General features: G+C 38.8%; 1 protein-coding gene and 3 non-coding genes across 4 annotated transcripts in view; all 4 read right to left on the bottom strand.

The window, feature by feature from the left end:
- The window catches only part of LOC117294452 (U5 small nuclear ribonucleoprotein 200 kDa helicase-like), a 47,599-nt gene that overhangs the window by 29,553 nt on the left and 1,109 nt on the right, over window positions 1–16,937 (bottom strand). Inside the window, exons 2-15 of the mRNA XM_033776858.1 lie at window positions 15,645–15,808; window positions 15,134–15,305; window positions 14,306–14,498; window positions 11,200–11,261; window positions 10,789–10,890; window positions 9,936–10,088; window positions 9,131–9,230; window positions 7,657–7,877; window positions 6,261–6,434; window positions 5,551–5,688; window positions 4,599–4,754; window positions 3,414–3,584; window positions 2,008–2,066; window positions 455–713 (exon numbers count right to left, since the gene is read on the bottom strand). Of these exons, the coding sequence (XP_033632749.1) occupies window positions 455–713; window positions 2,008–2,066; window positions 3,414–3,584; window positions 4,599–4,754; window positions 5,551–5,688; window positions 6,261–6,434; window positions 7,657–7,877; window positions 9,131–9,230; window positions 9,936–10,088; window positions 10,789–10,890; window positions 11,200–11,261; window positions 14,306–14,498; window positions 15,134–15,305; window positions 15,645–15,808 (2,124 nt within the window). The remainder of the gene's footprint in view (window positions 1–454; window positions 714–2,007; window positions 2,067–3,413; window positions 3,585–4,598; window positions 4,755–5,550; window positions 5,689–6,260; window positions 6,435–7,656; window positions 7,878–9,130; window positions 9,231–9,935; window positions 10,089–10,788; window positions 10,891–11,199; window positions 11,262–14,305; window positions 14,499–15,133; window positions 15,306–15,644; window positions 15,809–16,937) is intronic.
- LOC117295195 lies at window positions 2,325–2,460 on the bottom strand. The gene has a single exon (XR_004519659.1). It is a non-coding gene; the product is annotated as a small nucleolar RNA SNORA57 (small nucleolar RNA).
- LOC117295202 lies at window positions 12,197–12,332 on the bottom strand. The gene has a single exon (XR_004519665.1). It is a non-coding gene; the product is annotated as a small nucleolar RNA SNORA57 (small nucleolar RNA).
- On the bottom strand, window positions 14,791–14,926 carry LOC117295199. Its single transcript, XR_004519662.1, has one exon. It is a non-coding gene; the product is annotated as a small nucleolar RNA SNORA57 (small nucleolar RNA).

The following is a 16,937-nucleotide window of genomic DNA, read 5'->3' as shown; positions in this document are numbered from 1 at the left end:
TAACTCCAAACCTAGAAAGAGCTCTTTACTTGTACAAATTCTGGAGGAACTTCAAGGCCCTCCAGAATGCCATCAATCGAACACCTACAGGAGACAATTAGCATGTGGTTTCTCTCATCAGGATATCAGGATTACGTCCCTGAGAAACATTCAATCATCATATGCTAGGATCACCACGGCCAGAATAGGTTTGAAATGTTTTTTAAGTAGAGTACATGTATAATGATCCACTGAATTATGTCTTAAAATTGTGTGGTTTTCCTTTTACTTTGCAAACACAATTTTGAAGCATATTTGTGTGGATCATTGTATTCTCCTATTAACACATCTTTCTAACCATTGCATTTAATAAGAAACAGTTACAAACGCTTTTCATAGACCAATTCACCCATCCCAGGCAACATGTCCCTTTAATGTTGACCAAGGCGAGGGTGGATTGAGACCGAAGACCAACCTGATTCTTGCCGGCGTGTTCCATCACCTTCTCATACACAATCTCGTTCATCAACTGAAATCTCTTAATGGCTTTCTTCTCTGTGATACCGATGTACTGCTGTTCCAGCGGCACGGGGCGGAAGCTGTTGTCAAAGAAGAACAGCCCCTTCTCCGGCTTGACACGCAGGAACGTAGCTACGTCTTGGTAGTTGGGGAGCGTGGCGGACAAACCGACGAGGCGTACATCTTCTTGAGATGTTTCAATATTGCGGATTGTTCTGGTGGAAAGAAATAATGCCAAATAATGAAACAGTTAACCCTTTAGTGCACACACATTAAATTGAACTTTTATAAACAGTCATAACTTAAAAACTACACCCCCAAATCTACCGCCCTCATTCGATTGTATACCATGCTCCATATGTAGTAGATGGTGCCCCTTGAAAAATTACTTTAACACACTCTTTTCCTCTTGTACAAAAAGATACTAGGTATGTTATTGGCTAAATGACTAGTGTGATAATGTTTGGTGTGATGTTTAACAGGGGATGCTATTGAACAATTTTGAGAAAAACACTGTTGAACATGTACTTTTTAACTTTTTTTTAAAATTCATCTGTGCACCAAAGGGTTAATTAATAAAAAATAACTAGTTCTCATATAGCACATTTTACAATAAGTGTATAATGCGCTTTACATTATCACGCTGGTCATGAGGCCAATAACCATACGGCTATTTGCATGATAGTGCGTTTGTTCTTTTCTATGTGTCATCGAACCCAAAAATGCAGCAAATGTAAAACGCACAATCTGCTGATGAGCGTTCAAACTGCGAGCGTCTTGAGGCGCGCATATTTTTTTTTAGTACATCAATTAGCACAATCATTAATTAGGCAATCATTAGTTAGGAATGGGCAGTCGCGTCTGTAAAGCGCACGCGCCGCCAAGTAAAAAAATCGCGGCAATGTGTGTTCTCTCAAAGTTAAAATCGTTCCATAGTCACGCACCACCTCAAACATGTCTGCGCCCAGGATGGCTTCAAAACGCAGAGCAAGTTAGTGCTATAGTCAATATATATAGCTCTATGCCAATAACATACCTAGTATCTGTCTGTACAAGAGGGAAAGAGTGTGTTCAAGTATGGTAATTTTTCAAGGGGCACTCTCTACTACATATGGAGCATGGTATACAATCACAACTTCAAACCTACAGAGAGTTCTTTATTTACAATTGGTTTGCAGTAACACCAAGAGCTCTTTACTTGTACAAATTTTGGAGAAAACAAGACGCCCTTCGAAAATAAACAAACATCAACCAGGGACAAATTGGCATCAGTGGTTTCTCTCATCAGGATATCAGGATTACGTCCCTGAGAAACATTCAATCATCATATGCTAAAATCACCACAGCAATAATTGTCAAGTGTCTTGCTTGGGACACAAGTGTCACAACCGGGACTCGAACCCAAACTCTGCTGATCAGAAACACCAGAGCTTGAGTCCGGCTATCTTGAGTTCCGCTCCGCCATGACATGCCACAAAAATTTCAACAATGACGTGTTGACAATTTTACCTTGCTATGACAGCCTCCAGCACTGGACCTCTATCGTCATGCAGAAGATGGATCTCATCCTATGGAAGGAAAACAAATCATTATAGAAACACACTGATTCACCTATAGACCTTTACCATGCCGCCACCATCTTCTGTCATGTACCTTGCATTCAAGTCCATTAACCACTTCTGATTCTCAATATAGGTAAAAAAGCACCAGACTGTTTTATCCTGTTTGGTAATATGAATTTGATTGGAAGAGAAGCCAAGATGGCTGCATCGAGTACCAAGGTCCCTTGCAAACAAGATCTTTGGTTTCAACTCTCGACACTGGATATTTGTAATGCTGTTAGAGGATGGCAGTGGGGCAATGATAGGCCCCGGCACCGAAGGCTTTTCAGCATGGATTAATCTTCCTCCAATAATACGTACAAACTGTGTACTGATACACACAGAGACGCCAAGATAGAGGGTGGATGTAGGTAGAGATACACAGTGCTAGTTAACAACTACATGAATGAGCAATTTACAACTGGGTTGGCGGAAACAAAGATACCGCTTGTACACACGGAGATGCAGCACGCTGGTGTTTTCATCAAGTATCAACACAGCAATTAGATTGTCTTAGCGTTGATCATAGAGCAGTAAGCTACATTTAAAATTATATTAAAACAAATCAACATAAAAGAGAAAGAAACGCTCAGCGATAGCTGCTTCAACTGAGTGAGACCGAGTGGTTTGGCGTTTTTAACCGCGAATTCCAAAATTTAAAGGCGCCCAAAATACACAAAGACAGAGAGGGCAGTGTGTCACACTCATAAAAATTGCTCCTTCCAATTAGGACAATCAAAGTAAGCCTATATTCCACAACACATAAATTTAAATAATTATCGGCTCAATGCACAAGCTTGCTCAGGGAACCATACCCTTACAAGCTTTGCTTCTGTATGGGTCCCCCACAGTTTCACGAATGTCAATGCTTATTATTCATTTAATTAATCTTATCAAACGACTATTTATTTCTTAATTTCCAACTTACATTGCCTATGATTTGATACTGATTGTGATTTTGAAACTGTGGAAAATAAACTGATTGATTGACTGACTGACTGAAATATTTTTTTCACACCAAAAAGTGACCAAAGGTGAAATGTTTAGATTGGTTGAATGGTCCGTTCACTGACAACTAGAAGATTGACTCTTTATGAAATTGACTTACAATAGAATAGAATAGTGTTTTATTGTCACTTGTAAAAAAACAAATATTTGTACAGTGAAATGCGTTTTGGTTTTGCGTGTCTAAAAATATGTTTTATAAAAATAACACTAAATATTTACCATTTATAGAAAAATACATCGAAATAAAATATAAACATCTCTGAAAAGTATTACAATATACAGGCGAAATACGAAAGAAATACTTACAATGATGATGAGCCGCACAAGCTGTGTGTATGTCTTCTCTCCGCCTTTGCGCGTGATGATGTCCCATTTCTCCGGAGTACAAACGATGATCTGTGTACCGTGGATTTGGTCTTTGGACAGCTGGTGGTCACCGGTCAACTCGGAGACAGTGATGCCGTACGAGTCAAGGCGCTGGCAGACAAACAAAACAAAATTTTAACAACAACCGTTTTTTTTCTAATTATGACCCAAGAAGTCCCAGAGTCCTCCAAAATTCATCTCTTGGTTTCATCCGATTGTTGGAGGGAATAATCATGTGGACTGGGGAACACTAACGGACAGAAGGGAAGCACATAAACTAAATTGCTTTTATAAAATGATAAATGGGCATCTTGACCCCAAACCTGACAGATGCATGCGAAGGCACTCAAGCCAACTAGAAATTCCTAATTCCAACTCACAAGATAATGCAAACTCTTTTTTCCCAGAACGATTAAGTCTTGGAAAACAACCTCCAGCTGTCAACCATTACTCAATCCTGTTCAACAACATATAAAGCTGCTGTTCTTAATGAAAAGTCTATTCTTCGTTAGGAACACCCTCCACCACCTCCAGTGAAATCTCTTTCATAGAATGTGTTTGAGAACCAACACCACCAAAACCAAACCCTACATTTTTCCCTGGGTGAGGAGTACTGATCTTAGAAAATATCAAAAAGTTTGGCTGTGTTGAATGACTTAAAGGCAGTGGGCACTATTGGTAATTACTCGACAAAATTATTAGCATAAAACTTCACTTGGTAATGAGTAATGGGGAGAGGTTGAAAGTATAAAACATTGTGAGAAACCGCTCCCTCTGAAGTGACGTAGTTTTCGAGAAAGAAATATTTTTCCACAAATTTGATTTTGAGACCTCAAGTTTAGAAATTGAGGTCTCGAAATCAACCATCTAAACGCACGCAACTTCGTGCGACAAGGGTTTTTTTTCTTTCATTATTATCTCGCAACTTTGACGACCAATTGAGTTCAAATTTTCACAGGTTTGTTTTTTTATGCATATGATGAGCTACACCAAGTGAGAAGACTGGTCTTTATCAATAACCAATAGTGTCCACTGTCTTTAAGACTGGAGGAATAATGAGGACCCTGTGAGAGTCTCTAGCCAAAGACCATATGAGTACGGGTAAAAATGAAGGTGTTTACTGACCTTCTTGAAGTTTCCCACCATCTCCTGTACCAGGGATCTCATGGGAGCAATGTAGATGATCTTGAAGACATCCGTATTGATGGTGCCGTCCAGGTTGATGTTTTTTCCAATCTCTCTCAGGATTGTCAACAGAGCTACGTTGGTCTTACCGGCTCCCTGTACGGCAGTGACAAAAAAAACATTTATATCAATGTACGGACTACAAGGTAACCCTTTGAATTGGTACACATCCTACAAGGCAGCTTTATTAGCAGTCTGTTTCTTAAAGTCACTGGACACTTTTTGGTAGTTAGCACAAAAACTTACTTGGTAACGAGCAATGAAGAGCTGTTGATGGTATAAAACATGTGAGGAAGTATTATAGTGTTTGAGAAAAAGGTAATTTCTCACTCAAATAATAAAATAATTCAGCTGAAGCCTTTATTATGCATCTGAAAGCACACAAAGTTGTGCAACAAGGGTTTTATCTTTCTCTCACAATTGAGCCCAAATTTTCAAAGGTTTGTTATTTTATGCATATGTTGGAATACACCAAGTGAGAATACTGGTCTTTGACAATACTACCAAACGTGTCTAATGCCTTTGTAACTTGCCTATTAAACTTTTAAGGAAAGGCTCCTTTTGATTTTCTCAATTAAGTATAACAAAAAACTCTACTATCACATTTTCTCTCTGAACAAGACAGAATTTGACTCGGAGCTAACCCCCATTTCCTCAGTAATTTTCAGCTCCTACAAGCAGTCAAGGCAAGGCAAAAGATTCAAAATGTCAGTTTCTTGGGTCTTACTTACAGTCGGGGCACATAGCACAAGATTCAATTTGCAAATATGTCAGTCTCTACTGACTGTCGGGGCACAGAGCAAAAGATTTGATTCGCCTATTTCTCTATCTTTTTCACAGTTGAGGCACAGAGCAAAATATTCCAAGTGCACATTTTTTAGTTTCTACTTACCGTTGGGGCACAGAGCAGTAGATTCTCATCACTTTCTAGCGCTGACTTGTACAATCTGCTCTGAATCCTGTTCAAGCTCTTAAAACCTTCAAAGGCCGGCTGAGCGTACTTGGGAAGTCTCTCTATCGGGACTAATGACTGCAAGATGAAAGAAAATGTACAATTATTTTTTCAGCCATCTTGACGAACAATGGTAGGCATTTTTTAAATACACATGTTTGCATTATGCCTGATTATAGACATTCTATCAAATCCTTGAATGATTGGGTTGTCAAACCACTTAGCAAAATAGGACCTTTGACACAGCTCAAAATAAAGTAAGTTTTCTTTATGGCAATGAAGGTCATTTTTGAGCACATCTAAGCATAAAGCATAAATAACGAGGCAAGTTTGATAAATACTCCTTGCAGGATTGCTTGGCGAACCACGCCGCTACATAGAATAATCATAACATTTGCAGAGCTTAAAACCAAAATTCAAATTGCCCATAAAGAAGGCCATATTTAATAATAGTCAATTTTTTCAATGCACATTTGACACAGCTCTAAGCCAAATTCAAAGCTGCCTGTAGAGATCCAGCATAACAGGAACTAATAAGTTTGACAGTGATTTTACAAATCACGTTCTCCTCAAACTAAAAATTCTTCAAAATAATCTGCTATCTAGAATGCCCAATCTTGTTCAGGAACTCAAGAGCTTCAGCAACCTACCTCAGCGTCGTCAAACGGTTTGGGTTTGAGTGCAGGAACGTGGACCTCCTCGTATCCCTTGCGTTGTTTACGGAACGAGCCATCAGGGAGTTGACATCTCTTATTGGCCATGAGATGACCTCCTTGAGCGAAGACAAGGTCGTCTATATCAAGCATCTCTGTTGGCTGTAATACCTGTTACAAACAAAATTGCATGGCACGTTTATCCAGAGGTCGTTGTTGAAATTTTGCTCAAGTCATATTGTTGTTGTTCCTCCCCAATAAATTTACCCAGTCAGTTTTCCTATTGGTTTGTCATTGTTACTTGATATCTGAAATAAAAAGTTGCATCCCCTTATGTGTGATCCCCTGGCTGCCGCTGCCCAGGTTGTAGCGTAAACTTGGGTGTGATCCTGGCTACACGGCAGTTAATGGTTATTCGGCTTCTGACTGGCGTCCCTGACAAATATATTGGCAAACATAGGGCTAGATAGCTCAGTTAGTAGAGTGCAGCTTGTTAATCCACATTGTTGGTTCAAATCCCACTCTAGTAAATTTGTCTTTGTTCAACCCCAGATCTTTACAAATGAACCAAGCCAATTTCCCTTGTGGCTTATTATTTGATACAAAAACAATTGCATAAAACTTGTATTAAATTACGAAGCGAACAAATGTTTGACACCAAACCAGCTTTAGCAGATCTATGAAAATGGGCCCAGAGTTTGGCATAGACAGAGGGACAATTAGCATCAGTGGTTTCTCTCATCAGGATATCAGGATTACGTCCCTGAGAAACATTTAATCATCATATGCTAAAATCATCACCACCCATCAATCTGTTAAGCAGAAAGTACTGCTTAAAGCAATTGCACAACATCGGTAAACAGTATTTTCCAAAGGCCCACACTTCCTGTATCACAACTTTTATATAAAATAACAAATCTGTGAAAATTTAGGCTCAATCAGTCATCGGAGTCGGGAGAAAATAACAGCAAAACCCACCCTTGTTTCCGCACATTTCGCTGTGTCGTGACACGTGTTTAAAATAAATGTTATGTTTTAATGTTTTCTCAAAAAGTAAAGCATTTCATGGAATAATATTTCAAGGGAAGTCTTTCACCATTGCCTTCTGTAAACCCTGTATGTTATTTGTAAATCTGTGAACTTTTAATTTTTGTCTGTTCAGAAAGTGTCCAATGGCTTCGACATTACAAGATCAACAAGAAATTCAATACGTTAACAATGTTACCGTATTATGCTCTAAAAAGAAGTCTTCATGGTAGTAAAGAGTTTGTACAATTGACCTTTGAACACAAGCTTTTTGGGGCAATTTTGGAGCAGTGTCATTTAGCACAATTAACACCAGACAGAGACTAAACGTGGAGCCTAAGCCGATGCCTGAAAAAAAAAAACTTACATTTTCCGGTTCGTCTGTTTCCATGGCATCCAGGTCTGCATCCACCTTGGACTGCCTCGCAGCTGCACGCCTCGCTCTCTCCTCCTTGATGATGTCTTCCTTGTCTGTCTCGGTCAGGGCTTGGAGGATCGGGGCGAGGGTGGGGTCAAACTTCATCTTGTCTTCGATTCGCTGTTTCTCGGTGGCATCTTGGGCGCGGCTCAGTAAGGTGCAATACAGGACTGCAAGAAAAATTAACGACAGAAAGTTGTAATTCTGGGGGTAATCTTGTTAAAAGACAGACTCGGTCTAACTTGCCATGGTACTTCTCAGCCCGTTGTGGTCTCCTGCCCTAAAGTCCCTGCAAGGTCCCCACAGATTCTTTCTTGCCCCATCCACTGGTCTGCCTCAATCCCTGGACTCAAGGGCCCAATACAGCAGCTTAAAGGGTCTATGTAACTTTTGTTGGACAAAAAACAAAATGTCCACAGATTTACACTAAACTTATACAGTTTGAAGATAATGATAGTAGAAAGCTTCCCTGAAAATATTACTTGCTGAGGTGCTGTAGTTTTTGGGAAGTGAGTAAAACAATGTCATGAAAATAATTTTCGTCTCATGAGACGAAAATTATTTTAATAATTTACAAACGTATTTTCATGACATTGTTTTACTCATTTCTCAAAAACTACAGCACCTCAGTAAGTAATATTTGAAGGGAAGCTTTCCACTATCATTATCTTCAAAATCTGTAAGTTTAATGTAAATCTATGGACATTTTGAAAAGGTACCCAAATCCTTTAAGCAGAAAAATTAGCCAAGCACAACAAATGTTCGCTTACCAAACTAGGGTTACCAGCCATTCTACCATGTTACCTGTACAATATGTGACTGTTGTCCTGCTCATCTTTGTATAGCAGAACAATTTTAAGCAACACTTTCAGCTAAAGCAGCTCTATAAAATTGGGCCCAGAGTTTGGCATAGACAGAGGGACAATTAGCATCAGTGGCTTCTCTCATCAGGATATCAGGATTACGTCCCTGAAAAACATTCACTCATCATATGCTACGATCAACATGACCCAATTTCATCTAGTTGTTAAGCAGAGCACATGTTTTACATGCTAAGGAAGAAATAACAAGGAACCGGTCAATGTATATTACACTGTATTTTGGCTAGCAACTCGTTCATGCTGGGCAAACTATTCCATATTTAGCAATTAATTGTTCTAACCAGAGCCTGTTAATTGTGCTTAAAAAGTAGCTAAGCACATCCTACTCATTTTTGCTTAGCAGAACGAAATTGAACTGTCTGCTAAATAGGGATACAGAGAGAGATATATGAAATGTTCTCAAAGTTCAGCGTGAATGCGATAAGATTTTGATGTCACAGGGTCGTTTTCACAGTGTATATCTTTTTTTTTCTTCAAATTTTGTGGCGTCAAAATTTGTATCGCATTCGCAGGAAGTAAGAACCGGGTTTCTCTCGACTTACTCATTTTTCGATGTTGTCTCAGCACCTTGATGAAATCAAACTGGTTCGTGCCGAGTAGCATCACCAGCTGATTCTCAACTTGTCCGTCGTCTGCGGCTTTCTGCAAGCAGGAGAAACAACCATCGTCAAAAAAATTGTCTCCAACAAGCAATGAGGAAAGACCAAGCCACAAAGACTCTCTCCACTGTTATCCTGTATTCAATTCGTCGGTAATTGCAATTTCATATCCTAATGATAATGGTGATCAGCATCAGTGGTTTCTCTCATCAGGATATCAGGATTACGTCCCTGAGAAACATTCAATCATCATATGCTAGGATCAACATGACCCATAAATCTGTGAAGTAGAAAGTACTGAAAAAAGAGTTCCTTGCTTGAGAACACAAGTGCTGACCATTGCCCAATTTCATAGTGATGCTACGCACAAAAATTTGCTTAGTATGAAACTTTTTCCTTGATAAAAACAGGATTACCGACCAAATTTCCAGTTGTTGCATATTGCTTGTTACTGCTGTTTGCTTATCCTGAAAATAACGTTGAAATTTGGTTGGCAATCCTGTTTTTATCAAGGAAGATATTTCATGCTTTGCAAATTTTTGTGCTAAGCAGCTCTTTGAAATTTGGCCCATGACTCAAACCTGCTCAGAAACACCAGAGCTCAAGTCCAGTATGCTTTACCACTTGATAACAACACATCAACGCATAAGGTCTATACTTTCATGATCTCTCCCATTACCACAAACCCCTTTCCCAAATCAAAAGGATTTTGAAATCTTAGAGATAAACACTCCTCACACTTCCTCACCTTCAGTATGTCCAGGACCTCTGAGGAGCGTGCTTGAGACACGTTGGGGTCGTCGTAGAACTTACTGAGTTGTCTCTGGAGCCAGAAGGCGTCAATGTCCCGTGGGTGAAGATCCTTCTTGGACTTACCCATGGCTGCCTCACTGCCACCAAGCTATCGTAGATAAAAATTAACCATATTCAGTTTGTCCCAAACATTAGCCAACCTGTGGCAGACCACAAGCTATTGAAAATCCATTAACAGCGTTCTCTACAAGTGGGTTTTGGGAGGCTCAAAAATTCTGAATCAGTTGATGAAAAAAATCATTTAGTGAGTAGTTATGTCAATTTATCTCTTTATCTCAGTTTTGTTCGAAGTTTGCTCTTTAAAAAAATAATGTTTTAGTTTGCTCTTAAAAAAAGTATCATTTTGATATTTTGAGTGATTTTTCACAACAGGAGGTTGGGCTAATTAGAGCGCTTTTTTTAGCCTGGACTTTCCCTAACCTCAAAAGTGACCATTGTCATACTGACGGCTGATGATGACGTCATACCAACAGGCGCTTATCCGATGACATCATACATGCCTCCCCCTAAAAAAAGTCTGTGGAGAACAATGATCAAATTCCACCACTCTACGAGTGACAAAAGTCAAGAATGACTGGCCATATGCCTGGGATGAGATTTGACAAACTTGAAATTCCTGAGAATGCATGATGAGCCTGGGTTTTCCCTTGTTCTAACTTAAACAAATTATGTACGCGGTTAATTACTTAAATTTATTCATGACAATACAAAAAAATGATTGGACACTTGAAGATACAACTTATATTAAAATAAGCATTTCATAGGCCAAATAATTAACTTGAACTTACACTTGTGGACAAGGTACCACCATAACCGGTGTCCATTCCTCCTTCATCATCATCATCCTCAGACTCTTCATTTTTGACCTCTCCACAGTCGTCGGGGTCATCCTGAAACAGACAAACAAACATAGACTTAATTTCAATTTAAGGTTTTATACAGAATTGGCAAGGATAAAAAACTTCATTGTTTACTTGTCGTCTGAAACCTGGATATAAAGTTCATACTGACCCATTTTTGGGGGCTAAAATAAAGTCATTTTTAGAAAACTGTGCAACACCCATTTCATTAGCAAGTATTATTTTAAGGGAATAAAGAAGGGAAATTATTTTACACAAACTGTGTAAGTTTATTGTAAATCTATGGACATTGTGGTTTTTGTTACAAAAAGTAGCCAAACCCTTTAAAAGTTAACTTACATCATCTTCTGAAGCCTCAAACTGAACGTTAACTCCGAATGTTTCATCGATTCCCTCCTCCTCTATAAAGAGAAAAATTTACATTAAATGGACTCATCACCCTCGGACTGGGCGCTTTGGGGGTAAACAGACAATTTTGTCTTCGAACCAATATGGTTGGTAAGATGCTTTTAAAATGGGACATAATGATTCACAAAAGAAAACCTCAAAATTGAGTAGTTTTCTTTTTACTTCGTGAACTAATGCCATCCGCCATTTTGTGCAACCAAAAATTTGACTCCACAAAATTACGAACATTGTTAGTTCATCAAAACCCAAAATTTTACTACACAAAATAATGAACGTTGTTAGTTCAACAAAAATTTGACTCCACAAAATTACGAACTTCTTTAGTTCAATAAAACCCAAAATTTGACTCCACAAAACTACAAACGCTGTTAGTTTATCAAAACTAAAAATTTGAATCCACAAAATTATGAACATTGTAGTTCAACAAAAGCAAAAATTTGATAACACAAAATTACAAATGTCGCTAGTTCATCAAAACCAAAAAATTTTACTCCACAATTTACAAACATTGTTAGTGCATATAACCAAAAATTTTACTCCACAAAACTACAAACGCTGTTAGTTTATCAAAACTAAAAATTTGAATCCACAAAATTATGAACATTGTAGTTCAACAAAAGCAAAAATTTGATAACACAAAATTACAAATGTCGCTAGTTCATCAAAACCAAAAAATTTTACTCCACAATTTACAAACATTGTTAGTGCATATAACCAAAAATTTTACTCCACAAAATTACGAACGTTGTTAGTTCTTCATGTTAAACCAAACAATTTCAAGAGATATGGGTGTGAATCATTCAATTCTATTTTTAAAGCATCTGTCCAACTGAATTTATTTCAAAACAAATGTTTTTGTCGCAAAATTGTGTCTTCCCTTAACAGAATCAAACAGGAAGTACATGCAGACTCGATATTCTCAACAAGTTCTTGTAATGCTGTTAGAGGATGGCAGTGGGGCAATGATAGGCCCCGGCACCGAAGGCTTTTCAGCATGGATTAATCTTCCTCCAATAATACGTACAAACTGCGTACTAATACACACAGAGACGCCAAGATAGAGGGTGGATGTAGGTAGTGATACACACCCACACAGACAGGGTGATATAGAGAGGGTGATACACGGTAACACAGATGGGGATCACTCATTCATGGTGTACAGATACACACATTACTAATGCAGTTAAACAGCTCAGGATCACTAGGTGGCGAGTTGAGGAAGAATTCCTAAAGGAGACAGTGTGGGCAAAAACTCATACACTCACTATGGACAAATAAACACAAAGACATCAAGATAGAAAGGTGATATCGACAGAGATACAAACCCACACAGAGAGTGTGGGGATCACTCATACACTCACTGTGGACTAATATACACAGAGACGTCAAGATAGAAGGGTGATATAGACAGCGATACAAACCCACACAGAGAGTGTGGGGATCACTCATACACTCACTGTGGACTAATATACACAGAGACGTCAAGATAGAAGGGTGATATAGACGGCGATACAAACCCACACAGACAGTGTGGGGATCACTCAAACACTCACTGTGGACTAATAAACACAGAGACGCCAAGATAGAAGGGTGATATAGACGGCGATACAAACCCACACAGACAGTGTGGGGATCACTCAAACACTCACTGTGGACTAATAAACACAGAGACGCCAAGATAGAAGGGTGATATAGACAGTGATACAAACCCACACAGAGAGTGTGGGGGTCACTCATACACTCACTGTTGACTAATATACACAAAGATCAAGATAGAAAGATGGTATAGACAGTGACACAAAACCACAAACGGGGTAGGGATCCATCTTATGTACACAGTATAACTTTGAAAATTAAAAGTAAGCTGGGGGGGGGTAAGGGTAGTGACCGAAGCCTTTATGACGCAGGTTCCAGGGCATGCCCAAGGGCTTGAACAATAATGATTTACCACTGTTGTGTATAAAGCAGGCGTACAAATGTGTCTGCATCAGGCCACCATCAGACAGGGCTCGAATTTGGGGAAAAAATCCACAAGACCGCAGGGCTTGTTGCTCAGAATTTTTACTGGACCGGAAGATTTTTTACAAGACCAAAATTTTATTAGGAAAAAAAAAGTTAACACGATAGAACAGCAGGCCTTTTTCATCCCTTAGGAGGCTTTTTTTTTGCTGTGAAACCCAATCAATAAAGTTCCATATAGCTACTTCACGTCATTTTCGCCGCCTCAAAAAAAAAAATCCGATTTGACAGGCAAATCACCAACAAAACACTGCAACGTGCAGCATTCATAAAAAAAGATTGACCAAAAATTTGACAGCAGTAGTCAGAAGCTCATCACTGTTGGTAGCCATACTAAGCAAGATGTTTGGCAACAAGGCCTTACTTTTAATCCATGCAACACAGGGATGTGTGGTATTGCAACCAGACCTTCTTAATGCAAATTCAACACTTCTTTGTAAGGTAACAGACTTTACACATGGTCAGTGGTAACCAAACATTGCTGTACTAAGGTGTGCCGCCTCGTCCCCGCTCGCTCACTCCCCGGGTGCATTAACATAAATGGTTTGAGACTAGATGTACAAGGTGTGGGCATGAGTAAACTGAATGGAAAACATGTATGCAACCTGATGCACGTGAAAAAGGACGGATTGACGTTCCGCAAGCGTGCTCAGAACACTGATTTGACGACAAGTAAAACAAAAACTTTTATTCTAAATGAGATTGAAATACATTTTTTAATAAAAGATAATATATTTCATATAATTATTTGTAATAGTAACTATATTAGTATGCATAAAAAAAAACACAAGACCGCCGGGCTTGTTCGGCATAAAGTTTACTGGACCGAAGCTAAAATCACTGGCCTCGGGCCTGCGGTCCAGCGTGAAATTCGAGCCCTGTCAGACCCATACAAAAAGGTGCAACGTTCCCTCATTTTGCCAACCAGTAGTGTAGTTTGCACCAGCAATGTGCAATTTACGTATTCCATAGGAAGGGTTTAATAGGGAAAGGGGGGGGTGTCAGAACCATACTTTACCAATAGCTTTCTTTTCTTTCTCCGATCCATAGTCTGTTATTTTCTTGCCCAGATTGACAAGCAAGGCGAATCTTTCCTCAGCCAAGGATCCCAACAACATTTCCAGTTCCTTCTTCTTGTCCTTGTTCTTGCTGTGCTCATTCTTGAGGGTTGCTAATACCTCGTCAGCTGCTCCGCATAGGATATCTCGTGGCTACAAAGCAAGAAGAATTAAGCAGGGTCGTCAAAGGTTTGTTTAGGTGATCTATCGTCAAGGAAACTCGGCAAACTCCCACAAGGTGAGATAAACACTAAGCTGGCAGCAGCCAATCTCTCCCATACAGACCATTGGTTATGATTTAGAAAAATCAAGAAAATTGTGCTTCAGTAAATTATCTAAAGCAGAAACGTAGCTACATGAACAATGATAACATGGGAAACACTGAACAAAATGTCATTATAGGATATATATGACCTTTCCACTCATCTATAAAAAGGTCTCAAGTTCTTGTAATGCTGTTAGAGGATGGCAGTGGGGCAATGATAGGCCCCGGCACCGAAGGCTTTTCAGCATGGATTAATCTTCCTCCAATAATACGTACAAACTGTGTACAGATACACACAGAGACGCCAAGATAGAGGGTGGGGATAACAGCTAATGAACTTCTTTTTTTTTTCTTTTCTTTTTTTTTCACAAAAGAAAAAACAATACCATCGACTCCAAAAACACAAGACAGGCAGACATGGACAAACAACAAACAAAACGAAAGTACAACTGGAGACTAGAGCCTAATGCTATATAAAGTTTTGTTTACAAACAGTGAACTTTGACCTTTGAGAACTTCTTACCTGATCCCCAATGGCAGCCTGAATGAAACTCAGCAACGCCTCGTATGTATTCCTTGTTTCCTGAGTCTTTGGTCTGTAGTAAATCCCAACCATGTCCTCTATGCCCTGGGACAGTAAAGTTTGACCTTTGAACTTGTTCATGTCGTAGCGGGCATCGTCACGTTTCTGTCGCCTGAAAATACCAAAAATAGACAAGAATGTTCACCGACAGTTTTTCTCAAATTGGATTGTTTTTGAATCCCTCTCTCTAAAACCAAATTCCTTTGATATTGAAGGAAAATATTTCGCAAAATGTTAAACGTTATCAACAGCTGCAGTGCTTCTTACCAAATTTTTATTGTCATAAATTTTCAGAGTAATTACCCAAAAAGGTAAGCCCTCAAGAACTACTGTTAATGATGACACAGAACACGTTGTCAGATTTCCAATTGATCAAATAGGCCTATAAACAAAATAAACAAATTAGGCACTTGCTCAAAAAAAATTACTTTAAAACTGAATCCCGACTTACTTAATCTTTCTCTCTTCCTGCATCGGAGGTTTTGTTCTTTGAGCTCGGTCGCCCATCTTACTTCCCACCAGTTTGCCCACAAGGGACATGACCTCACCTGTGGCTTCATCGCGACCTCGGCGCTCGATCAACGAGCGATCAACTTGAAGTACAAGATTGGAGTTCTGTAAAGCAAACAAAATTTACATTTAACTCACAAGCGCTAAAACAGTCGATTTCAATTAAAGATCAAGAACAAAATCTCCCTGTCGGTGTCATGTCACACTCACTTCATCCATTGACCACTTCGAACCATGGACCCTTTGTACTTTTTGCAAGGTTTGAAGTGACTTTGGACACTTTGTACCCTGGCCAGGTACCTTTTACAAGACCTTGAACCGATTCAGGATGTTTGTCGTCAAAGTCTTGTTAATTAACCTGTTGTGACTAGACTCGTCTCGATTGCATCAGAGCTGTCCTAGATCTCATCGGATTGAGCACCACCAACTAGAGATTTGTTTGCGCCAAGCTGAAGTCGCAAGTTAAATTAATAAAATGTAATAAAAAATATGAAAATTGAAAAATTCAAATGTTTTGTTTTAAAAAACAAAAACTTTGTTGAAGGGTAAAACAAAACTTTAAAGATTTCATTTTTTTAAATAAAAAATATTTTGTTTTGACAACCGCAAATGTTGACAAGGAGAATAAACTTCAATTATATAATTTTTGTTTGTTAAAAAAACCTGTAAATTTAAGTTTTAAAAAATTAACAAAACTAAGTTAAAAAACAATACTTGTATCTTGTATCTTAGAAATTTTACAGCATAACATTAGAGGTAAAGATTTTACTGACAACCAACAGCGGCAAAATGAAGCAGAAGGTACAAGGCCAAGTAAAATAAATAACATGTTGCTCGTCCCCCCCCCCCCCCCCCCCCCGCCTTGATTTTAGCGGCCGCACCAATTTTTGTGTAATTTGTTATTTCAAACAAAAAAAACATATGGCGGCCATCTTAGACATGGTGGACATCTTGAATAAAAAAATTGAAAATAACAAATAACAAGGACCTCCCTCACCAACTTTTTCAAAAAGTCTGGACGAGTAACATGTTATTTATTTTACTTGGCCCAATACAAAGTGACTCAGCTGGCGTTAACGAAGTGACCTGAATTTAGGGAATTTATAAACTATCAAAGGTACAAAGAATTGACTGACAATCCTCCCCGTCTGTATTGCAATATTAAAATTGTATTATTTAAAACAGAATATAAAACAAATCTACACAAACAAAGTGAAGTCTAAATCTGCCATTT

Source organism: Asterias rubens, chromosome 9, assembly GCF_902459465.1.
Source record: "Asterias rubens chromosome 9, eAstRub1.3, whole genome shotgun sequence".
NCBI classification, from domain to species: domain Eukaryota; kingdom Metazoa; phylum Echinodermata; class Asteroidea; order Forcipulatida; family Asteriidae; genus Asterias; species Asterias rubens.
The sequence above is the reverse complement of the archived record's forward strand: the minus strand, read 5'-3'. Positions and strand labels throughout refer to the sequence as shown.